Below are 25302 nucleotides of genomic sequence, written 5' to 3'. Positions count from 1 at the left end.
AGCCTTCTCTGCTCTCGGAGAGTAGAGTAGGGAATGGGACGACAGTCCCGATAGAGAGCGGGTCCCCTGGGCTCTAGGCGGTGCTTGACCGTATAGTGGAAACCCATAGTTCCCAGACCGAAAGAATGCTGCATTCTCTTAGCCCTCATTTCTGAGTGGTCCTAGAAAGATGAACCACTCAGGACATCTCAAGCTCACGCCGGATCTATACAAGCAAGACTTGATTCCTGAGTTTAGAGGTGATTAGAGGTGGCAGGGCCAGTATCCTGACTTTGGTCTTAGCTCTCGGGAGGATCAGTTTTGCCTCAGGACTGTTGTAATTTTGGAGGCCCAGATACATCTTAGACAAGTGACTAACAAACCTTTATTATTCCCACATCAGAGTTGTCTTTGGGATCCTCTCTGAGGAAGAGCGGCATCCCTGGTGAGTTCACCTGGGCTAATCTCGGCTGGAAGGAGTACTCCTAGGAGTTTTTGTGATTAACTCCCCTCTTCCCAGAAAAAAAATTTATACACAGCCCCATAATGTAAAGCTTATCTGTTCCACCTGAAGTGGACCCAGAGTGAAGTCCTTGGGATGTATGTGGAAAGCGACCGTGTTGTTTACAGGAAGAAGAAATCAACACAAAGGGCAGGATAGAATCATTGTGTAATGCCTATCCTGCACCCGCTCCACAACCCAGGGAAACCCACTTTGGCCATGTACAAAAGGTCTCTCCCTACGGTGGATGGCCCTTGGAGGTTCCAGGTCTTATGCTTAAGTCAAGATAAGGACTCCTTGTTCAACAAGACTTGTCAGAACAGTAGCCCCACATGGTTTTCTAGAGTCCAGAGGACCCCACCCCTACCATCAAGGACCGTCCTGTGGCATCCCAAGCAATCCACATGGCACTGAGCTCAGACCACTACCAGCGAAACTACCCCCAGCCTCTACCCTCCCCACTGCCTTCCAGGGGCCCTCCCCAGTAATATAGAGGAAGCAAAGGCGAGAGGGTGGCCAGAGGCTTTGGCAGAGTGACATTTATTTGCCAGGTTCAGCAGGTACACAGCCCACCGACCTTCATACACCAGAGCAGACCCACAGGCATGCAGGGAGAAGGGCAGGACTACCCCCGAGTGCCAAGCGAGGGCTGGGACCAGTGTGGCTGCCTGCCCAGGCTCTAGTAGGGTCTGACAAAGGGCACCTGCCAGGAGCCTCCATTAGGAAACTGGGGAGCTTTATTCACTCCCTCATTCCAGCAAAAGCAACTCAGCATGGCCCAGAGACACCTGGGCCTCTCTTTAAGCCTTGATAGAAGGGGAAGTGGGTCATAGACATAGAGAGTGTTCCTGTCTATTTCACTGTTGAATTGAGAGAGCAGAAAATCTGGCCCCGTGAAGGGCAAACCCCCAAATCAGACTACAGGACACTGCCAGGCAGCAGGCCCCCTGCCTGGGATGGAGAGGACTGTGGACTGAGCCTAAGGGAGCCCATCTGGGAAGAGCCAGCGGCAGCTGTCCTTGTTCAGCCCAGGGTAAGGACCCAGCTAGGCTGGTACACTAGGTCCTGGGTCTGCACTCCACCCTCCCAGATCTCATGGCCACATCCTAACTGCTCCTCCTTCCCCTTGCAGGCTCCTGAAGCACAGGACCCAGGAGGTCAGGAAACAGCGCAAGGGTCTTAGGAGAGACATCCCAGGGACAGAGGTGGGAGCTTCTACCCCCAACTCATTCTCTTTCACTCCTGAGGACCCCCATGGCTACCAAGCAGCGCCCCCAGCCATGTGACCCATCTTGTCTTAAAGCATTCTGCCCGAGATTACAGCATTCTCTATATCAGCCTGTTTCCACTCCTAGAGCAGCCCACACACCACAGGCACATACCTTCATGTGCAGGAGCCTAAGACCGCTGACAGGGCCTCGCTGGAGGACCAGCTCTCAGGGCAAGGCCACCCAATTTAGGGCCTGGGAGAGGATGGGACCTTCAGGGCCTGCCTGGGTAGGGGGGAACTGTGAGGCAGAAAGGGGAGGGGGGCAGGGGAGCAGGGACCTCCTGAGTATCCCTAGAGCAGCATCCCACAAGAAACAGAAACTGATGAAGCTAGCAAAAGACAGAAAAAGCCACAAGGAATCCATGCAGGGGCTAGGGCTGGTCCCGCCTCTGGCCTGCCCATCACTCACGCACATACACACAGGAGATGAGACTGGTCTCCTGTGGCCCCCAGACATGCCCCATGCTGGGAGGCAGGGGCGGGGGGGAGCGAGGGCATCATGCCAGTGACTCTATGTACAGTGAGAAGCCCCTCATCCACTCTCCCACCCTCCTGCCCATCCCCCGCCCCCCACAGCCTGCCCCCTCAGCTGGTCTCCACCCTCCGAGACTCCTGGGCACAGCCAGCAGCCTCTTCCCCTTTACTAGAGGGTGGAGCCTGGCCTGTGGCGCCCCCTGGGGCTGTGCTGTCCGGCTGGGTCAAAGCCGGCTCAGGGGTGGCAACAGCCTTGGCAGCCGGTGTGGCACTACTTTGGGTGGTGGGCACGGTGCTCTCTTCCATGCCTGGTGTGGCTCTCCCATCAGTGGCTGGAGTAACACTTCTGTCAGTGGCTGGGGTGACACTCCCATCGGTGGCTGGGGTGATGCTCCCATCAGTGGCTGGGGTGACGCTCCCATCAGTGGCTGGGGTGGTACTGCCATCTGTGGCTGGGGTGGCACTACGGTCGGCGGGGGCCACATTCTCACTCTTTGTAGCATCACCCGCTGTGGCTGGGGTGGCACTGCCCCCAAGGGCTGAGGCAGCTGCACTTGCAGCCATGGCCCCGCCTGCAGCCCCAGGGGTGGCAGTGTCTGTGCCTGGAGCAGACTGGGCTGCAGCCGTGCCAGACTGCTCTGGGGCCCTGAGCCGTTTCATGAGGGTGGTCACTCGGACAGCTTTCTGAAAGAAGGACAGTGGAGAGAGGCTCAGAGTGAGGCTTATGGAAACTGGATCTGTTTCTTCACAAAGGCCAAACCCAGACCGTTCCATGAGGCTCTGGCTGCCTCTGACCACCCCAGGGCCAGGGACCCAGCTGCTCAGCACACCTGCCTAAAGGTCATAACAGTGACTACAGCTACACCTGATGGTTTAAGAAAAGCCTGTGTATGTCTGCAGGGGTGTGATGCAGGCAAGAAACTGGTGCCAGAAGGAGCACTGGGGATCAAGCCAGGAAAGAGAGCCATCCAACCCTTACCTTCCACTTAGCTCTGGCAAAGTTCTTTTCAATCTGGGCACAGACACCATCCTTAATGTTCTTATCAGAAGCAGCATTGCCAGAAATCCTGGAAAGGGTACAAGTGTGTCTAGATCTGAGGGCATACGGCCTTCATGGAGACTGTGCCCTTTCCTTATAAGATCCTAGGCAGACCCTCTGAGCTGGCCTGAGCTCTGGGTACCCCCCTGAAACCCAACTCAAGGCCTCAAGGATGGAGGCTGCTAGGTGTGAGGAAGACAGAGGACAAGGAACTCCTGGCCTCTCCTCCCATCCTTCCTGCCTGCCCCCCTGCTCCCTGCTCACCACTCATGGGAGATGGCCTCTTCTGCAGTGATCCGCTGGTCTTGCTCCACCTCCATCAGCCTTGTGACCAGGTCTTTGGCTGGGAGAAAGCCAGGGAGAGTCTAGGCATGGGCACCCCTCTCATAGTCTAGAGGTGATGAATGGGCTCGGGGATGGGATCAGAGTCCAGCAGAGAAGGTTGACAGCAGTCCCCCACACCAGCCCTTTACTCTGCTCTCATGCTGGGTACCTCCTCACCTGCCTGTGAAATGTCATCCCAGTATGGAGAGTCAAACTCATAATCACCAGCCAGGATTTTGCGGAAGAGATTCTTGTCGTGGTTCTCATAGTCATCTTCCTCTACCTCCTCATAGAAAGGTGGATTCCCTGAAAGCCTGCGTGGGGGCCCACACTCAGGGTCATTCAGGAAGGCCATGGATGCAGACCCTCATCCCACCTCACTGCCAGCCTGTTTGCCCACTGATCCACTCACAGGATGTACATGATGACTCCAATGGCCCAGCAGTCCACAGGGCGTCCATACCGCTGCCGGCCTACCACCTCTGGGGCTGCAAACAGGATCCATCTGCTGGTCAGTATCAGCCCTGGCCTGGCCTTGTACACCCACACCCATTTGCTGGGATGGGGACTTCCTCCTCCACTACCCTGAGCCAGTCCTTGAAGGCTGTGTCCCACCCTGCCCTGCCCCACTCCCTGCTTGCCCAGGTATTCGGGGGTCCCACAGGGCTCCTTGATGAGGCCATTCTCTAGCTTAGCCAGGTGAAAGTCGCTGATGACGATCTTTGAGTTCTTCAGTCGGTTGTAGTAAACCAGGTTCTCCAGCTGCTCCAGCCAGGAATGGCATGCGGGTGGGCAGATGAAGACACCATGAAACCCTCAGAGGCTGGACCATGGCCCCAAAGTGCTGCCCACCCCAGCCCCAGGCCAGCTGCCAACTGACCCTTCAGCCTGGTTGCCGGCCTCACCTTGAGGTTCCTGTGCACGATCTTGAGTGAGTGCAGGTAGGCCACCGCCTCCAGGACCTGCCGCACCACGTTGCTCGTGTCTCGCTCCGAGTAGTAGCCCTGGTCCAGGATCCAGTCAAACACCTCCCTCCCCGTGGCCCTGAGGGACACCAGCCCCTGAGCCTGGCGTGGGCAGGATCGGGGGTGGGGCAGGAGTATGTGGGCAGGCTACCGACACCAGGCAGCTGGCTGGGCAAGGCACACGGGCCTGAGACCCCAAGGGTCCAGAAGTGGGGCTTGCCCTGGCTGCAGAGGGCAGAGCAGGTATAGACCTGGGAGGACTAAGGACTCCTGGAACCCCAGACCCACACTCACAGCTCCAGGAAGATAAAGTACTCCTTGCGAGTCACAAACACATCCACCAATTGCAGGATGTTCGGATGCTTCACCCTGGCGGCAGAGAGAAGAGCCAAGCCCTAGAGCTGGGAGAAGCCCCTCAGAGAGGCTTTGGTGGCCACTGTGGGCCACAGCACACTCACTGGCCAGAGGCTGGTACTGCTTGTGGTCACTGGCCCTCAAAGCCCTGCCCTGCTTCCTCCCCTCCCCGTCGCCACCCCAGGGCCTCACACTCACATCTTGAGGATGCCTATCTCGTTCTTTGCTGCCTTCCGCACCTTGCGGCCATCCCGCTTCTGGAACTTCTTGCAGGTGTGCAGCTTGCCTGTCGTCTTGTCCTTGGCCCGGAAGATCTCACAGAACTCCTCACTGCAGCCAGCAGGCACTCCACTCAGCCCTGGCCTCAGCATGGGCTGTACTCCACTCCCCTTTTCCCAGCCCTGGCCCGCCCACCCTGGCCCAACAGACCCGGCACTCACGTCTTGATGACCTGTCCCAAATCATATCTGTCAGTCACCTCCGATGGCTGGTTATAGTTCTTCTTGTCGCCCAGAGTCACACACCCAAACGGCATTGCCGGGCTCTGAGCTGCAGACAGGATGGGGTCTGGTTCAGCAGTCCCACTCCCCACTTCTCCGCACAATGTAGAGGTTGTCTTTGGGAAACCCCAGCCTGGCTCAGATCAAGCCAGAGGCCGAGTCTACACCAGGAAGGGCTAGAGGGTGGTCAGACTGGGATCCAAGCCCTGCCTTTTTGGCCATACTTCTAGCCGTTTAGCTTGGCTGCCCAAGCTACAACAGCCCCTGCTTATGAAAAATATATTAAGCTGACATATCCTAGACTCATTCTGCATTATGTATAATCAAAAAGAGATTTATCAAATGATTGATTTAAATTTCAGTGATTTCACAGATGAAGGGGGTTGTAGCTACCCACCTGTCAGAGTCATCTCCACAAATCTAAAGATGCCAGGCACTGGCAAAGATGCGAAGAACATGAGCACTGCTGGTGGAGGGCAAGTTTCTCGTTTGCAAAACAGTTTGGTGAAGCTACTGAAGTCGAACATTCCCTAATAACCAGCAATTGCACAGCTGAATATACGTCCTACAGAAACATATACATTAGTGCAGCAGGACATACACTCATACAAGAGTGCTCATGGCTGCAGTATTCCGAATTGCCCCAAACTGGAAACAGCCCACATACCGATGTATTGTGGGAGAGTCACACAATGGAATATTATTACACAACAATGGAAATGAGGGGAATGAGGGAACTACAGCTCTACCCAACCACATGGTCAATCTCACCAATACAAGTGTTGAGTGGAAGAAACCACAATACATAGAATGTGAATCTATTGATACAGAGTTCAAAACAGGCATCACTAAGCTATACTGTTTAAGGATACAGACATACTGGTCAAGCTATAACTCTAGGAAGTAAACAGCATGAGACCTCCTAAGAGAAACAAAAGAGGTTGTGATTGGGGGGGATTCTGGAGGACCTATTTCTGAATCTGAGTAGTGGTTTCACAGGTCTGAGCTTTATAATAATTTGGATAAATGTACGTACATGTATTGGGTTCATTCCTAGATTTCTGTTATATTTCACAATAAAAAATGTGAGTAAAAATTATGGCCCTACATACTGCCAAATACTTGATCGCTATCAAAAAGAATAAAATAGATCAAAATGTGCTACAGTAAGACAGTGTGAGAAAAAGCAGGGGACAGAACAGTGGGTAAAGGGTGCTACACTGGGGTAAATTTTTTAAACTTTATGTATCTGTGTACATGCAAAGTCCTTTCTGGAAGAAAATAAGAGTCCCTTTGGGGGAAAGAATTGGGTGTCAGAGGGGCAGATTTATTCTGTTGCTGTTCAGTTGCTCAGTCGTGTCCGACTCTTTGCAACTCCATGGACTGCAGCATGCCAGGCTTTCCTGTGCTTCACTGTCTCTCTCAAACATCATCCATTGAGTCGATGATGTCTACTGTTCATTCATTTTCTGTTAGAATTTGTACTGTGGTTGTTTTTACTGATTTAATAAATACTGCATTCAGGCACAGTGCTTGGGGTATTCCTCAGAGGGAGAACCCCCATCTGGGTAGAGAAGTGAGGAAAGGCTTTGAGGAAAAAGCAGCATTAAGGCCGGGCCTTAGAGGGAAAGGATTTGCCAAGAGGTGTGCAGGGGTAACGCTCTGGAAAAGCAAGACAAGCCTGCGTTGTGCCTCACTGCCAGGGCCCACAGGAGACCTGGCCATTGGGCCCAGGAGAGAGGCCTCTGGCCACGGGTGGCTACTCCAGGCAGAAGGAGGAGCACAGCTGACTGCACTAGGTTCCAGGCACTCTGGCACCTGGAGCGTGGCACCCCACGGATCTGCCACCCTGCCAGCCCAATCCTCACCTGGGATGCAGGGTGGACTGGTGCCCGCACCCGCAGGAAAAGGCCTTCGCAGCCCTTGCTCAGAGGTAAACCTCAGGAGGAGAACTGATGAGCGAGTCCGGACCTTCCCAGATCTGACTCAAAGTTGGCCTCCTTAATGCCCGGTTGGTGTGACACTGGGGTGATAACACGCTTCACACAAAAGGCTGCATTCAAACTGCTCTGCTTCTGACTGTGCACGGTCTCTCACCAGCCTGATTAGCACTTGCTGTGCAAAGCGCCTGGCCTGGAGCCTTGAATACCTAGGTGCCCTGCCTGAAGTGATTCACAGCCACAGGGTATGGAGGAGAGAGGACACTCCCACCCGAGGAAGAAGCTTGCTCAGAGGGACTCTGCCAGCCGGGGTCAAAGGCCAGGACCCACATAAGCCCCTTGGCCGGCCCTGGCTGGTGCTTGCTTCCTCCCAGGAGGAGGTTTCCTGCTTCCCAGGGCACCCAGTCCTGCAAATTCTCCCTCAAATTTGCCCTCTGCATTAGGGAACAAATTCCACCATTCCCTCACCCAGGTTCTTTGGGCTCAGGACACAGAAACGCATTTTTCATCAGCATGATTCAAGCCAGGGCTTAAGCCATCTTGTGAAGTACTGCAGAGGCAAACAAGAGAAGCTTTGAAGATTGTCCCCGACTGCGTATCTTTGCCACTGTGGTCACAGCCTGGCTCCTGCATCTGCCGGGAAGGAGCATGTGGCTGGAATCCCACTCTCACAGCTGAGAGCAGAGGCGAGGCCACCCACCACTGCCGGCCACCCATCTCTAAGGCCTAACAATCCGAGAGAGGGGGCTTGCGTCAGTTGCCCCGATGGCTCTGGTGTGCAGCGATTCCCTTTCCAGACTGCAATCCAAGGGCCCTTTACTGGGTGGGAGGGTGATACCTCAACCTGCAGGTCCCCTCGGAGGGCTGGAAGGGACCTATGGCTCAGCTCTGCTGCTCTGCTTACACCATTCCCTCTGGCAGGAATGCCCTTCCCCCCAAGCCTCCCATCAGTATCCTATTTGTCACGGCAGAGTTATTTATAACATTCAAAAAATCAGCAACTACCTAAACAACCAACAACAGGTGACTCGCCAGCTCAACCGTGTCCACACAGTGGAGGAAGTGTGGGCACTGTCAGGGGCACTACCCATCCTGGCCTCCCTGTGGAGCAGCCTCCACGTGAGCTGGGTGCCAAGACCAAGGCTAAATCTCTTCTTTCCTTGTGATTCCCGACGTTCTAAGGTTATTTGTGCCACAGATCGTTGGCGACCATCCTGAGGTTCCAGGTTCAACATGGCCCTTTGCTGAGATAACTTCCACCACCTCCACCTCCCCCTAACCCCACGCCAATAGCTCCCTGCCCAGCCATGCAGTGTGGGAGGTTTCGTATATGCCTGTCCCTGATCTTGGCCCTGCTTCTGGTCGTGCGTATGCACTCAGACCTGCAGGGACCCAGGGCCAGTCTTGGGGGTCTGTCTCCACCGTGGGGACCTCTGCTCAGTCACATCAACCTGGAGCCATGTCCTGAAGCCTCATGGAGGACACCTGCCTCCCCGCTCCCATGGCTGCCCTGATCTCAGCCAGTCACTACCTCCCTTCACCCATCTAACTGCACTCATTCGCCTCCACCCGCAACCTGGCCCCAGGGCGAAGAGAGGAGAAAGAGGGCCCCTGCTTCCGATTAGCATCTTGGTCCCTTCCACCCCCACCCACTCTCCCATCTGCTACCCACTGCTGCTGCCTAGGAGGCTGCCGGTGTGTGTATCAAGCCCCAGGCACCTGCTTGCAACAAGGGCAGCCCTGGCCCCAAAGCTGAGAGGAGCAGCTGAGACATCGTCAAGAACAGTAGAAGGCCAGGCAGAAGGCCTGGACAGCCCAGAGTCAACATCCAACAGCACAGAGCTCCCTCCCAGTGACATGGGACCCTGGCTGGACCTCAAGTTCACAGTGGAACAAGGGAGGGCACAGAAGTCCCATTGCAGCCATTTCCCTAGAGACATGCTGCCTTCCATTCTCTGCGGAGAAACTGACTGGCGTGCACAGGGGGTGGTCCCAAGGGAGCTTGGGGGAAGCGCAGAGCCTGGGGAGCCTCTGAGGGGCCTGAGGACCAAGCATTCCCTAGCTACTCAGGTCTGGACCCCTCGGGCAACGCTGATGGAGCCTCAGCCTATGGGTGCCTTGGTAATAAAGGGTCCCAAGCGGCCCTATTGCAGCCTAAGGAAAGTCTGGCCCAGGGGAAGCCTGAATGGGACAGAGGCCCCTCCAGAGGTCCAGGGGTCCCACAGAGTCCTGGCCCCTCCTCCACTGGGGTCAGCCTGGTTCCGGCCCCACCTTTCATACCCATAAACAGGAGTTTCCTGCCACCCTCGTCCTCTGCCATGTGGGGTTCCAGATCTTGCAGTAAATCTAGGGAGGCCAGGAGGGGCCCAGGAGGCCTCCAGCAGCCTCCCAACAACTGTGGGCAACACCTCCCGATTTAGTGGCAGCTGTGAACACCAGCCTGCAGGCACCCTCTCCCCTTCCCTGCTGTCTACTTTCAGGGACCAGAGCTGGGTTTCCTGTTGTAATCGACTTGCCTTGGTCCGAGCTCTGCCTAGCATGAGGCAGAGATTTCATCCACAGGATGGGTAGAAATAGAGACCTCGCTCTCAGGTCTGTGTCAGGAGGCAGAGTCAAGTTTCTCGTCTACCATCCAGCTGCTTTAGGTAACTGGGCAGGGGCCTGCCCTGGCTGGGCCTTGGTCACTAGTTCCGGCTGCTGACTATCTCCCATCTAATGAGAGCGCATGCGGGGTTGCGGGGAATGCTCTCCAGTCTTGGGGTGGGCATACAATCCAGTGCTGTCTCCAGAAAGTTAAGCCTTCAAACATGCAGGCTAAGCCAAGAGCCAACTGACCCCTTCCAGGCACCCGGGTTCCAAGCTTTGAGCCCCTGAAAGAAAACCCACTGGGGGCCCTGCTGTCCTTTGAGTGGAGGAGCGGAAATGCAGAGAAGGCCTTGGGAGTAAAGGGTTGCTATGGTGATGGAAGTTTTTAAAAGGGGGGAGGGGTAAGGAGAGGTGTTATTCAAACCCCTTCTCCAAGAATTCCCTGAGACTTTTGTCCTGATTCCTTCCCTATGTGTTCTGTGACCCAGGTCTTCATCAGGAAAGAACTGGGAGACTTTAGGAAAGAGGGGCAGGGCCACAGAGAGACAAAGGCACAACCTGCGGTGGAAGCGGGGGTAAAGAATTCATATATAGTAAAAAGGATGCAGGCACAAGGACACAGGAGAAAAGGTGGGCTGGGGGTTTTGAAGGGGCCTATGGATGTCCAGCAGAGCCCTAAGGTCTCCATGACCATGTGCTCTGCACACCTGGGCCAGGAGCTGCCCCTGATGCCTAGACCTTTGAGACTGACCCCTCCTGTATCCCCCTAGACTCTGAACTTAGTGTGGGAAGAGGCCATCTGTTGTGGTCCCCTCGGTCACAACAGTTTCTCAGCCCCTCTCCCTGTCACCAAGGCAGCTTAGGTAAGGCAGGTCCAACATGTCGAAGGCACAGGCATGGGGGATGGAAATGAAGCTTGGAGACCTGGCTGCTTCCCTTTGCAGCCCCTCCTGTCAGCTGACCCAGCTCTGCCCAGACGCACCAGCCACCCCCACCCCCATCTGCTCTTCCCTAGAGGCCTTGGGTCCCCAGGGCCTCTCTGGCAGCTCAGCCTCATTCCCTGCCACAGCTGCCCCCCTCCCCAACAGTGGATTTTGCCTGAAGGCCAGAAACAGCACCCCGAGCAGTCTAGAAACAGGATAACAACTGCACAGCATCCTCCCCACCTCACCGACTCTGCCTCAGTTTCCCTGGATAGAGATCACTGACTCTGTAGCCTTCTCCCAGGGCAAGGACTGCCCACCTGCCAGGACAAGGATGGGAGAGGAGGGCCAGCAGCTGATATGGGAAGAGGTAGCTGATACGGGAGGAGGATCCCTACCAAATGCTGTAAACGAAAAGGAGAGAGACCTCTGCTCCAGCCCAGGGCCCAGCCTGACACAGAGGGGAGCGGAGACACCAATTTCTCAGTTGAGGAAAATCGGGCCCAGCAGGTGCCTAAAGCTGACAGGAATTGACTGGGGATGGGGGACAGGGAGGACACCAGGTCCCTGCAGGTGGTCCTTGGGGGGCTCAAAGCCACCCTTGGAGGAGGGTGGTTGGCCAGTAGCTGGACTGCTGCAGACTGAGCTTTTGGTGATGGACAGAGAGCCCTGCTTCCTCGGAGGGAACCTGGTGAAGCAGGCTCTGCCTAGGGGGTGCAGACAAAAGCAGTTTGACACAGCTATGGGGGGCTGGGAGAGCCTAGGGTCTCTGCCAGATGCTACAGGCAGGGGAAGGCAGTCTCACTCTCTCATTGTTCACCCTGCCAGCCGGGGGCCCTGCTCCCCAACCGTGCTGCCACCCTGACCCCCTTCCCCAGTGCTGCTGACTCGCCCCCGCTGGCACAGCAACACACATGCGGGAGGCACACGTGTGAGCACCAAGCCCCGCACCTCCCGGCAGAAACATGTGCGTCCCCCACCCCCACCGCGCAGCGCTGGGTCCGTACCCTGGACCCCAGGGGAGGCCCCCGAGTTAAGGCTTGGAAGCTGGATCTCGCCTAGGGGGCTGCTGGTCCCCAGGGTCTTGAGCCTCCTCCCCCACCCCGCGGCAGCCCCGCCCAGCCCCCTTCAGGTTGTCGCCCATAAAGAACTCTCGTTGTCATGGAAATTAGTGACTGCTTAGCTGGAGGGGGGGGAGGGTCCGGGGGCAGTTGGGAGGGGCTGGAGGCGGCTCTGGGAGTCCAGAGGGACAGCTGAGCCCTCGCCCCTAACCCCCTGGGGCAGCTCAATGTTGGAAGGTTACTGTTTTCACAATTAGGAGCCCAGCGAGACGAGGGGTGGGATGGGGGACAAGGAGGGGAGATTGACCTGGACTTGAGTCTCAGAGGCTTCCTTTGGGACCCCCGAGCCGTCTGAGGTGATGGGGAACTTCAGCCCAACCCCGCACGCCCAGCCCTGGATCTGCAGAGCCCGCGTACTCTGCCCGCGCCAGGACCCCAAGCCCTTGCAGCGCCCCCGCGCACTCGGCTACCCAAACCTCGAGCCAGAGACCCAATCCCTTAAGACCTCGCAACGTGCGTTCCGGGGGCCCACCCCCTCCCGGCTCACCCCGCACCTGCAGCGCTGGTCGGTCACAGGGAGGATGCGATCGCGGGTTCAGTGGGGGCGCCGAGGGCTACGGGGGCGGCGGGCAGAATCCGCTCCGGGCACGCGGGGCAGACGCGGCGCCAGCTGCAGCCACTTCGGCTCGCGAACCTCCAGCATCTCCCGCCGCTCGCCGGCACCGGATTCGCACCCCGGGCCGAGGGCGGGCTGGGGGCGGGGCCTCCCTCCGCCGGCTCCGCCCCGACCCTGGAGGAGCCTGAGCCCGGAATCCCACTCGAAGAAGGGCTGATGAGGGGTGGCAGCAGAGACGGTGAGCACTGGCCTGCGCGGCCCGGGCCAGGCTCTCGAAGGTTCCCTTAGGCACTCGGACTGACCGGGCGACAGGGACTGGAGGTACCTTATGATGTTCATTGTAGAGGGTGCGGCAGAGCAGAAGGTGTGAGGAGAAAGCCTGAGTCCTGGAACTGTACAGGAGTGTCTTGGCAGGTAGTGGTCTCTAGGGTACTGGCACTCTTTCCAGCCCCCAAACTGAGTGAAAGTCACTCAGTCGTGTCCGCCTCTTTGCGACTCCATGGACTATAGAATCCATGGAATTCTCCAGGCCAAAATACTGGAGTGGGTAGCCATTCCCTTCTCCAAGGGATCTTCCCAACTCAAGGATGGAACCCAAGTCTCCTGAATTGCAGGCAGATTACCACCTGAACCCACCAGCTCCCAAAACCTGACCCAAAGAGCAGAACCCACTAAAAAGAACCAACTGGGCAGTCGCTAGGGCAAGCTTCACTATAGACTGGCCTCCTCTAGCTGGTAAACACATGGGGGGGGGGTGCATGCAAGCTAGGGCCCCAGACCTTGGTGCCAGTCTGTCTGCCCACCCTCCCGTCCCCTCCTGCCAAGTCAGAGCCTTTCCCATCTCCAAGTCCCAGCCAGGGTGGATGGCCCAGTCTACCCCCTCCAATGTGCCTCTGAATTTCTCAAGCTCTGAAAGTTACCTATGATAAGGGTAGATTCTGCATTCTTTCCAGTTTAATCACCCTTGAGCACTTCCTGAGCAGCATCACCCCTGGTGGCCTGGGCTAGGATACGGGGATACAAGAGAACTTACAGCCCCCAGGAGTCCCAGCAGACCTGTCCCCTGACCTGAGAACCTGACCTGACCTGAGAACATGCCCCCTGGTTGAGAACTGCCAGGAGGAGGCTCTGCAGGAAGTCCTTGGCCATTTCTCTGTCCCTTGTCATGGATGCAAGTGGACCAAATGCTTGCCATGCCACCCCCAACCCATGCCCAAGCCTTAAGGCCAGTGTCTGAAGGCCAGACTTAGGCTTGCCTGGAGCTGGGCCCAACCTCAGCCGAACCCTTCTGACCCCATCCTGGGTGGGGTCATCTCCAAACCTTTGGCCATGAGTGAGTCTCTCCTGGATGGTTCCCCGTGGCTGCAGGAGTCCAAGTCAGGAAATTGAAGCTGGGGCTGGGGCTGGAAGTCTAGCCTGGGACATGACTACTTAAGCAGGACCCATCAGTATCTTTCTCCTCAGGGGGTGTTGAGGAGCCTTTCACATCCTTCCCTGGCTTGGTCACAGCCTCTCGGCTCCCTGGGCTCTGGGTGGTCTCAGTTACCACACCGACTCCACCACTGGTGAGGACTCTCCTGGCGAGCTGGGCACAGGCCAGAGCCTGTGTCCTGTCTCTGGGTGCTCAGTTCATGTCTGCAGAATGAATGAATGGCCTAGCACTCAGTCCTTCCTACTGTCTGCCCACTGTCATTGAAACAGGAGTTCTCTGAGTTGTATGGTACATCGGATCCATGGCTTGCCAACCCCACACATCACACACATTTTCTGCCTTTCCTGAAGATCATGGTGGAGACGCGGGGCCAAGGAGAAGCTCCAACGTGGGGGATTTCGAGGCAGGGGAAGAGGTGGCTCGCTAGAGCCTTGCCTGCTGCTGGCAGTGCTCCACCTCTTCTGGGTCCCGTGCACACTCCATGTGCCTGTGGGTGAGCACGTGGCAGGGTGTATGTGCACACGTGTGATGATGTCTGTGAGTGTGTGCTCTTAGCCAAAGGAGATGGCAACAGCACAGTGTGTGCAGTGGTGCCCAGGGGCACGTGTTTGCATTCTGTGTGCACCCAGGCATGCTTGCGTGCATGTGCACAAGGACACTGTAGCTAGCCAGTCCTGGTCCCCTTCCTGCCTGACACAGGCCTGAGGACTGGGGAGTCCGACTCAGGGTGTGAAAACTGGACTCAGGAAGAGGGCAAACCGTGCCTAGGAGTGGGGTGGGCTGTGATGACCCTATATCATTGGCCATTTGTAGTCTGTCCACATAGGGCCGTCCCTCACTCTCAGGTATGTGCGGAGATAGCCAGATCTCTGTTCTTTGTGGAGAGGGCACCCTAAAGATGAGAACCCAGGGTTGGGACCGGGGTGTGGCTTGTTCCTCAGCACTCAGCCAGAGGGGCACAGGCAGGGCAGGGCCTCAATATTTTGGCTTCGGCCACCAGCTGCCCTCCAGACAGGAAGTAGCGACACAGCCGAGTGCCTCCTCTCACCTCTTCCTGGCCATGGAAGACACAGACCTTTGTTCCTAGCCCCACTCTTCAGAGCTAGACAAGTCAGGGGCCATGGATTCTAGCCACCCCCTGACCAATGGGAGGCCCTGTAACACATGGTGGAGTTTGGGACTAAAACAGGGCAGTTGGCATTGGCAATACCCCATAGCCTCTATTAGGGTCTCCTAACGAGATCTGTATCCTATTCACCCTGTGGGCAGGGGTTGGCCCGGGTTGGGAGACAGAGGAGGCAAAGGGACCCCCCCAGTTGACAGTTCTGGCTCCCACCAGAGAGGCAGGATAAGGTGGGAGTCTCCATATCCACAGAGGCCACAAAGGAGCCTCACCCTCCAGCTCAGTTTGTATCTCCCATCCAGGACCCAGGACTTATGAGCCCCCTACCCTGAGTCCCTGCCACACGGCATCAAAGGCCAGCACTCCTACTCCTTCATATTCTGACTGGCTGACAGAAGCCCCTGCTTACCTAGCACAGAGCTCCAGCCGTGGTTCGGACTTCAGAGGGAATCTGCACTTTCAGGTCAGCTCCCCCAAGAAGCCCAGATTTTGACACAGACCCTCCCTTGGAGGCAACAAAGCTCCAGGCCTCCCAGCCATCAATGGAACTGTTTGGCTATTGTCGATGTTGCTGACCTCGGCCCCCATGGAGGACCCAACATGAGGGAAGGCAAGCAGTCTTTCCCTCTGGAGCTTGGGGAGGGGGCTCCCCCACCCCTTCGTGACTCACTCCAGGCTGTGTGGGTTATTTCATTATGTTTGAAATTGCCATGGCAACTAGCTGGCAATCAAGGGTAATTGAGCTTGTCACCAGGGCAACAGGGCAAAACCCACAGCAGCCACTCTCTCTGGTTGCCCTTGGGGTGCAGTAAAGGTCAGGCTAGCCCAGGGCCAATGTCAGCCAAAGGGCTCTGGGCCTCCCTGGAAAGGACAGAATTGCCAAGGTCCACGGAATTCCAGTGTGTAGAGGAGGGTGTACCTTGGGAGTGCCAAGGCCCCCATCCCTGACCCCATGCCGGCAACCCCTGCCCTTCTCTCCGCCATCCTGTGCCTAAAATACGCCATGGTAGTCAAAGCAAGCAGAAACAGAACTTTTATGTGCTCATAGATGGTACTTGTAAATGGCCCATGGGCCCTCCTCGTCATACTCACGGCGGCTGAACCACAGGCTCTGGAAGGAGTTCCGAGACGCCATGATGGAGCCTCCGAGCCAAGCAGCAACGGCCCGGTGCGGAGAGCCCAGTACAGTGGTACCAGGGCCCAGCTCCTGTCTCAGGCGCTCAGGAAAGCCAGTCAACAGGGTGCTGCCACCGTCCAGCACCACATTAGCCAGCAGCTGCTCCTGCTGCTTGGCCTCCAGCCGGCTGATACTGAGGAGGGCTAGCTGTGGAAGGCCCGGCTGATTGACGCCCAGCAGATTGGGTTGGAAGAGAGCCTCTGGGCAGCAGAAGCGCTCAGAGCCCAGTGTGATGACCTGCTTGTCCGGAAGCACAAAATCCACCTGGGTCTGGGACTGCATGCGGGCTAGCTCAGCCTTCATGTCCATGGCCACGTAACACCAGGTCTCTTTAATCTGGTTGACCAGCTCTGCCTTGAGCGGTGATTGGCCACCCGCCAGCAACAGCTGAGCCAGGTGTTCCGTAAGGTCGCAACCTGCCACGTCCAGCCGGTAGGTGTCAAGGGGGGCCAGATCCCCAGTGACAATGGGAGCCACGTAGGACGTGCCGTGGCCACTGCCCAGCACCAGCCCAGTGGTGCGCCCGTAAGCATAGAGCGCCAGCAGGGCCTGGTGCACTGTCTGCATGGCTGGCACATGGAAACGCTCGAAGAGTATTTCAGCCACCTTTTCTCGGTTGGTGCGCGGGGAGATGGGTGAGTCGGCCACAAGCACAGCCAGCTCCTCGGGCTGCACGCCCAGCCTGCAGTAGAACAGGTGCTGCCATAGCACCTCCAGGGCATCCCAGTCAGAGATCACGCCTCGATTTAGCATTGAATAGGAGGGCTCTTGCTTCTCGGGCACCGTGTACCTGGGCTGGCCCTGGACTGGGTGTTGCAGCAGTTGCACGCGTGAAGGCAGCACGCTGAGGACGTGGTCTTCTCCAGCCAGCCCGCATTTGGTGAAGCCTGTGCCTGTGTCAATCACCACGGCAGCCATGTCCTGGTAGGGGCCCAGCGAGTGGCGGCAGAGCACTGGGGACCGTACAGCCAGAGCATCCATGGTGGGCACCAGCTCATAGCAGGCCCCGCGGAGCAGGCTGAGGTGTGCAACCACTGGCGAGTGGGTCATGTCCTCGGTTGTCAGCTTAAATTGGGGACCCTGGAGCTGAGTGTCCACTGTGACCATGGGCAAGACCTTGCAACCGGGGCTGGGTGCGGTGATCGCGATCAGGGAAAGTTGCTTCTCCTGCACCTTGGGGGAGCTGCCATGCTGCCAGGACAAGAGCCGATGTATGCTGGAGCTTTGGGCAGCACTGGCACCAACCTTTTCTCTGTTTACATAGACGCAGGTCTCCTCGGGGGGCATCCGGTGTACCTCCACATGGGTAGGCGGGCCCAGTGGCTCACCTTCTTGGCCCAGGGTGGAAGCCTGACCAGGCTCCCTAGTGGTCAGGGCACCCCTTGAGAGAGTGGGCTCACTGGAGATGAGGGGTTCTTGGGAAAAGGGAGGCTGCCTGGAAATAGGGGTTCCAGTGAGAGGAGGTTGAACAGGAAGTGGGGGCTGCTTGGTGGAGGGGGCCTGCTCAGCTAGTGGGGGCTGACCACCAAGGGGGGCCTGCCCAGCACGTTTGACCTGAGGGCTGTCAGGGTGACAGCTCTCTTTCTGATTGTGGCTGCCTATATCCTCCTGGAGTGGGGGTCTGAGCACCTCCTGGTTTTTGGCTGCTGGCACCGGCTCTGTGGTGTGCTCTGAGCTCATCCACTGTTGTTTCTTGGTCTGGTCCAGAGAGGTGTCCTGCATCCCAGGGGCATCCAGCATCCAGATAGTGCGACTCCCTTGGTTTTTTTCAGCATCAGGTTTGGACCAGCCAGGATCATGGGCATGGCTCAGGATCCTCTCTCCAAATTGGAGTGGTGTCCCCAGTAGAACAGGCCCTCCGAGCATCCCCATCCTCATGGGTGTCTCAGCACCAGTGGAGCCTCGTGATTCCAGGTGGACCCTGGCCTCTTTGGGAACCAGGGCCACCTCTCGGTAGCTTCCCGATGAAAGGCTGGAGGGCACGGGGCTGGACACCACGGCCGTGGTGGACCAGAAGCTGGAACGATCGCTGTCAGGGGTGAGGATGGGCATGGGCAGTGGGCGGGTGGGTTGCGTGCTTTCGGAAGCATAGATGGGTGGGTGGGTGGGCATGAGGCCCACCAACACTGCCCGGGAGCCCATGGGATCATGACACAGCAGCCCCATCCTGGTGTTGCCTGTGGCCATGTCAAACACCAGCACACGGTCTTCCACAGCATCCCGTAACTGGCAGGTAGGGGCACTAGAGGCAGGTATCTGCATGGCTTCCCTGGGAGGTACTGGGGCTGGGTTGTGGCCACTTAATTGGCAGGCAGATGGCGGCCTGCTGGAGCAGGGGTTGTTGCAAACATTGAGGGGCTGCTGACTTTGCTGAGTGCTGCGGATCTCCTGGCTGTCCCTCTGGCTCTTGGGGGTTCCTGGGGGCCCTGAGCCTGGTTTGGGGCTGCCTGGCCTAGAGATACCGACCAGGGGCTTCTCCACTTGGTTCTTGGGATGCCTGGGTAACACTGGCCTTTGGGTAACCTCGTGTACCTGGCTCTGGTCCTGGGATTTGTTCAGGGTGGGTGCTGGGGTGGGAGGCTCCTCCTGAGGATGGACATTCAGTTTGTTCTGGCAGGATGTGACCCCTTTGGAAGAATCCAACTGGACTGGCCACTGGTTGCCATATTTCCCAGGCAAGAGGTCTTGGGACAGGCCCTTGGTGGTGGCTTTGGTATCAGTCAGGTGGTCAGGGTTGCAGGGGTAAGATTCTGCTCCTGCCATTGAGATTGGATCCACACCTGGAGTACTGGCCCGGGTTGGAGTTGGCGTTGGAAGAGCCTGAACCGGACCTGGGCCCTTGCCCTGGCTCTGATCATGACCTGGAGCCAGAAAAGGACCTTGGGCTGCAGGTGAGCCATCTTCCCCTAAAGGGATATACGGTAGCCATCGGCTCTTCCTGATGCCCGCTGGGGCAGTCTGCTCCGGGCTGCAGGGGCCTTTGCCCCAGCCTACGAGGACTTTAGCTGGAGCCTTGCCCTCCCCCACCACCTGCACCTGAAGCCGGGAACAGTAGAGTCCATGCTGGGCCGTGTCACTGGAGGCATCACCGCGCGTGTACACCGGTAGGGCCGGGGTCCTGGTCTCCATGATGAGATGTGTTTGGGCTCCCACGAAAGAGCCTGGGAATAAGCTAGTGGAGGGGAGTCTCAGGGTGTCCTGGGAGGCCCTCTCATAGCCACATTGGGAGGTAGCCTCCGTAGGCTCCCGGAGGTGCTGATGACAGGGCTCATGGGTGTGGGTCTGGGAGGCTGAGCCATAGGCCCCATCTGAGTTGGCCTCGGTGGACAATGGCACCTCATGCCTCGAGGATGCGGATCCTGAGTTTATCCATGGTCCCTGGGACCCTCTAATGCCACCCCCCAGCTGCTGGCTGCCAATTGAGGGGTGGCCCTGGGGGCCCGATGGATCAGGGCCCCCCACTTTCTTGGTGACTTCCATAGTCCTGCTCCATGCCCTAGGTGCCCTGCCCCCGCTTCATTGCCGTGGCAACCCCACACATCATAGCACCCCCATGACCTGGGGGAGGGTGAGAGAGTGTGGGAAACCAGGGGCCCCACCCCCCTGAGGAATGGGGGCCTGCCCAGGGAATCTTGGGTAATGGGAAGAGCAAGGGATCCCCGTGAAGTCTGGCAACCCTACACTGTCCTCCTCTCTGACAGTCAGGTAGTCACTCTGCCCAGGCCAGCCCAAGAGCGAGGGTAGAGCTCCTAGAGGTGAAGGACCGTATAAGACCAAGGGGAAAAAAATATAGGCAGGGAAGACGCCGAGCGAAGCCCCTGGGTTCCCAGTCTACCTCAGATGCCAGACTTGGCTCTTTTTCCCCATTTCCCACGTGGCAACTTGATGCTTAAACCCTGACCCACGGATGCCGTTCGAAGTGTGTGAGGCCCATGGGGAGAGAGGGGAGGCCAAGCCCCTTCACCACTCAGTCCTGAGAGCCGGAAGTGGGTGAGGGGCCCAGACTCAGGCTCTAACTCCCCTCCCCCATGTTCCCCGGCTCCTGCTCCAGGGACAGACGCTCCTTGGCAGTCTTTCTGCTCCAGATGGTTTTCCTCTGCCTGTGCCTCCCAAAGCCCCCTCCCCAGAGCCACATGTCCTTCAGGCCCAGCCCAGTGTCCCACAGAGGTGGGGATGGGGGTGACATGGGTGGGGGTGGGGCCTCTGCTCAGAACCTTCCAGTCACAGTGTTCTAGCTCTTGTCACATTGTGTGAGCCTCACGCTGGCAGAATACTGGGCGTAGGACACTGGACCAACCAAAGAGCAATTATGTAATGGGGCACAACAGGGACACAGAGGTTAGGGGACTGCCCACGCCGAGGGCACAGGGCTGGTTCCACACTGGGAGTATGGTGGGTGAAGGACTGGGTCCCAGGACCACACACAGTGAGGACATGTGGGACAAAGGACTGGGCTTGGGCAGCACACGTGAAAGGAGGGTATTAGACAGGTGGGCGGTTCCATGCTCCATTTCGTAGATGGCAAACAGAGGGTCCAGGAGGCATGGGACCCTTCTGGCCCACCAGCCCAGGCCCAGTTGAGCCTGGCAGCCATAGAAAACAGGCTCGGTTTGGGGACCGCCCCCATAGCCGAAGGCCTGGGTCTGGAAGTTCTGACTGGGGTGGGGTCAGACCTTCCTCCACCCCCAGCTATGAGCCCTGGGCCTCTTCCCTCTTGTCCCCCAGGGCTATTTTCTCAGGCCTCAGTCTTTCTACCCAGGAAACAGGTCTGTGGAGAAAGCGGCTATAGTCTTGTCCTCTGAAACGGTGTGTTTTCACCAAAGTTAAAAATAGTGCTTACGGATGGCCATGGGGTGTGAAGCGATGTGACCAGGGACCAAGGCTAGCTTGGTGCTTCATCTGTACCTTCCTGGGCAAAGCCTGACTCAGCCACGGCTCAGGCCCCCAGGGCCCCTCCCCATTCCCCAGATGCCGCTTTTGATGAAGAAGGGGGACAGAGGTCTCTGGACAGACTATGGTCCAGGAAGGTGGCATGGCCCAAGGCTCTGTGGCCTGTGCATGCATGCATTCACACACACACACAGGCTTGCTGAACACTATTCACCTCAGTAATCTGTCCCCGAGCATACTGCTTTTTTTTGTTTGTTTAATCTGGTTTTGTTTTTCCCCGTGACAGAGATGCTAGTAGCAGCCTGTTGTGCTTGTGGGAGGGCTGGAGCGGGGGGCGGGGAGGGAGGCCCTGAAAATCACTGCCTGGCCATCCCTGAGCCATCCCCCCACCTCCTGGGGAAGTGAGGCATAACCCTTTCTGCCAGGGCTGAGGTCCTCTGCGACAAACTGACCTGAGAAGGGTGTGGCCCACGAAGGAAGGACCAGAGAAGGCAGTCCGGAGCAGAGACAGCTTTTCCCACCTGGGACGCAAACACCCCTGATGGCAAAAGAGAACACCGACTGCTGTGGACTGGGCGCTTCCTCTGCACCTGGCAGTGCTGAGCACCGCGAGCCAGCCTCACAGCAATTCAGTGAGAGCCGGGTGCTGTCATCCTTATTTTACAGACGAGGCAACCAAGGCACAGGGAGGAGAGAGAGACTGCGGAGGTTGCAGCTAGTGAGTTGTAGAGCGGAATCCGAGGCCAGGCCACCAAGCTCGGGACCCACACTTCTGTAACTTCCGGTGCCACCACTGGGTGTCATGCCCAGGGCCAGGCGGGCATGGACTCTGCTGGAAGGGAACCAACATGCCTCCCTTCCGAGCTCTGCAGCCTCAATCCCTCGATACTCAAGCTATATCCCACTTGGCCCTTCTGCTTCTCCTGGTAGCTTAGCAGGCGGCTCAGGCCTGGGAGGGGGCATTTTCCTGGCGGGCACTAAGCCAGTGCCTCCCAGGAACCTGGCGGTGCTGAGTAGGGGCTAGTTACTTACCCTGTGGGACCAGGCTGAGTCTTTTGTACTCACAATTCTTGGCTGATCAAAGCCCACTTGGCTTCATCCAGCTAAGGGGAGGGGCAGTGGGGCAGTCAGAGAAGCTCCCAGGCGGGGCCCCTTCTACCCAGCCCCTCTTGGGGATCAGGCAGGGACATTGCCCCTGTACCCCTCCCCCCAACATGTTTTTAAATAGTCTCTCACCAGGAAGAAGGGCATCCAATTCTATTTCTGATTCTGGAAAGTGAGGAGGGCCAACATGTTGCCATGGCAACCTGGAGAGCCCCTCCCCCCCAGCTGAGCCCATTCCCCAGGCTGAGGGCTGCCTGGGATGAAGGGGCCAAGAAGCAACAGGGAGGAGCTCAGTCTGAGGGGAAGGCCATACCGAGACTCTTCTGTGAGGGCAGGTTTCAGTGCTGCCTCTCTTCACACTTCACCTGACCCGAGGGCTGGCTTGGAGAGTTGGGGGAGCCCCAAACCCTGGGGAGAGGGTCAGACTCCAGGAGATGGGGACAGTCCGCTCACTCTGAGAAACCCTCCTTCCTCACGGATCAGGCTGGAATCCTCCTACCCAGGAGGTTCTGGGGACGGTAGGCAGGAAAGGCCCCGTGAGCAGCCAAGTTCCCCAGACCTGGTTTTTCAATACAGACATGTCTTGGGTTCGGTGGTGTTCCCAGGGGTCAGCTCGTCAAGTCGCTGGCCCTGCACTCTTCTAGGTGACCTGCCTTCCCCGCCCTGCACTCTGGGAAGACTCTAGACATCTTAAAAAAAATCTAGGATCAAAAGGAGCCTTAGGGGGACTTTCCTGGTGGTCCAGGGACTAAGACTCTGCACTCCCTGTTGCAAAGGCCCTGAGTTCAATCCCTGGTCAGGGTTCTAGATCCCACATGCTACAATTAAAGAGCCCATGTACCTCAACTAAGACCTGGTGCAGCCAAATAAATAAATAAAATAAAATATGTAAAAAAGAAGTCTTAAGGGGCTCCCAGTGCAGCCAACCACTTGCTAATGGAGTGAAAAGCAATGCAGCAGCTCATCCCTGCCTACTGTCCAGGGGCTCAGACACCAGCCCTGTGTCCCAGAGGCTGCACATGGGTAGCACTTAGATCTGTGGAGGGAGGGCACTCCAGGCAGGAACACAGCCCAGGCAAAGGCAGGCTTCTGAAAAGCCCCCCGAAAGGACCTTGTTATCAACCCTCTCTGGGTGGGTCCTGATGGGAAACCAAAGCCCCCCCAGGAGGAAGGCTGTATCTGCCTCCTCTCAGCTCTATACCCAGCACACTGCATTTTCCTCTCCTCCCTGTGAACTCTAACTTCCTACTTCCCTGGAAGTCTCTTCTGGCCCGGGTGCACCCATTCCATGGAGCTGGCACCTTCTCCCTGCCCCATTCCCTGCCTGATCCCAAATAATGGCAGTTATGGTGCAGAAAAGCCCAGCCCTAGAGGAAGCTATGGTGGGATGAGGGGTGATAATACACCTCACCTGGGATGTGAAAGGCAGAATCCAAGAGTGAGGGAAGACGTGTCTTTTGAGCTCTAAGGCGCAGGAAAATTTAAATAACAGATGTTTAAACAACCTTCCCTGCAAGCCATGGTGCAGTGACCCCTCTGCTGTGATGTGTTACAGCTTAAAAATAGCCCACAATGAACCGCTCTGAGCTCCAATTGACTCAAGCTTACGTAACTCTGCGTGAAAGATGGCCAGCCGCACCAGCCACAAGGGAGGGCAACAGCACAGCCACCCTGACTGCTGTCCACAGCTGGCTGAGGGGCTGCGCCAGCTCCCCCCACCACTTCCCTGGGAGCAGCCCCCCATCCAGCCAGGAGTCGGGAGGGAGGAGGAGGGAGTCCTTGCTGCCAGAAGCAGGGCCTCAAGACTAGCGAGAAGAGACCTCCCACCACACCTGCGATGGGGACGTGAGGAGGGCTGCCTTCCTGCCTGGTCCCTGTGGAGGGTGGGGGAGACTTTGAGAACAGATGGCTGGGTCAAAGAAAGCAGGGCAGGAGCCCATGGGGGCAGAGGGATGGGGCAGCCCAAAGAATTCCTTTCCCCCTTTGAAGAGGGGGCTCCCCAGCTCGGAGAGACATGTCAGCAGGACCGATGGCTGACTGAAGCTGTCACTACCGTGTAGCCCAGAGGAACTACAGAGGAGCCTTGGGGGGACTCTCCTGGTGGTCCACGGACTAAGACTCCACACTCCCTGATGCAAATGCCCTGAGTTCGATCCCTGGTCAGGGAATTAGATCCCACATGCTGCAACTAAAGAGCCCCTGTATCAACACTAAGACCTGGTGCAGCCAAATAAATAAATAAAATAAAATATGTAAAAAAAAAAAGTCTTAAAGGGTTCCCAGTGCAGACAACCACTTGCTAATGGAGTGAAAAGTAATGCCTGGTTCCCCAGAAGCTCATCCCTGCCTACTGTCCAGGGGCTCAGACACCAGCCCTGTGTCCCAGAGGCTGCACATGGTAGCACTTAGATCTGTGGAGGGAGGGCACTCCAGGCAGAAGCACAGCCCAGACACGTGGGCTGTGTGCCTCTGGGGGCCTCTAAGTCTCCATGGTCCTGGCTGCACTGGAATCGGCGGCGGCGGCGGGGGTGGGGGGGGTCGGGGTCGGGGCGGGGTCGGGGCGGCAGGAGTGGGGGGACTTGTGGCACGAGGAAGGGAGATCTGGCTTCAGAGCTAATTGAATCCTGCGATCTTGGCCACCAGCTGCTTTTGAGTCCCCTGTCTTCCCTGATGCATTCCCAGATCCCAGCTGCCCAGTCTAAGATCACAAGTTTGCGAGTGGCTAAACCAATATGAAGGGGAATGAGAGAGAAGGCAAGGATGCCCCTGGATCTCATGCTCCATCTGCCTCTGCCTGTACAGAGCCCCAGGGATTCAGCAATGTCCCTCCGCTCCCACCATCTGAGCTCAGAATAGCAACCATCACAGGACAGGCCCCACGAGCTCAAGCTCCCACAGAGCAACAATGAGACTGATGAGGGCCAAACCCAAGGACCCTCCCGCCACCTGCACGGCACAGGATGGCTGTCAGGACCATTAATACCTCTGCTTCTCTTCCACGATCCCAGCTCCTGGATGGGTGGAGCTGAAGTTGTGGGCAAAT

General features: G+C 57.4%; 2 protein-coding genes across 3 annotated transcripts; both read right to left on the bottom strand.

Annotated features, from left to right (window-relative positions):
* Positions 1-1005: 1005 nt before the first annotated feature.
* Positions 1006-12685, bottom strand: CAMKV (CaM kinase like vesicle associated). Of its 2 annotated transcripts, none has more exons than XM_086368017.1 (11): positions 12472-12685; positions 5348-5456; positions 5106-5237; positions 4848-4922; positions 4494-4632; positions 4230-4350; positions 4001-4076; positions 3766-3902; positions 3529-3607; positions 3205-3292; positions 1006-2909 (listed from the first exon to the last, which is right to left on the bottom strand). In XM_086368017.1, the coding sequence occupies exons 2-11, from the start codon at positions 5440-5442 to the stop codon at positions 2337-2339; spliced, it is 1515 nt and encodes a 504-aa protein (XP_086224143.1). In that variant the 5' UTR covers positions 5443-5456; positions 12472-12685; the 3' UTR covers positions 1006-2336. The 2 variants fall into 2 exon arrangements, with proteins under 2 accessions (XP_086224143.1, XP_086224144.1); XM_086368018.1 differs by having other exon boundaries at positions 12465-12602.
* Positions 12686-16105: 3420 nt separating this feature from the next.
* LOC147348492 (uncharacterized) lies at positions 16106-19783 on the bottom strand. The gene has a single exon (XM_086367992.1). It carries the CDS (start codon positions 19743-19745, stop codon positions 16131-16133), a length of 3615 nt encoding a protein of 1204 aa, XP_086224118.1. The 5' UTR covers positions 19746-19783; the 3' UTR covers positions 16106-16130.
* Positions 19784-25302: the final 5519 nt, after the last annotated feature.

Source organism: Bos grunniens, chromosome 22, assembly GCF_055505025.1.
Source record: "Bos grunniens cultivar Pamir isolate PY7600 chromosome 22, Bosgru_T2T1.0, whole genome shotgun sequence".
Taxonomy (NCBI): Eukaryota; Metazoa; Chordata; class Mammalia; order Artiodactyla; family Bovidae; genus Bos; species Bos grunniens.
The sequence above is the reverse complement of the archived record's forward strand: the minus strand, read 5'-3'. Positions and strand labels throughout refer to the sequence as shown.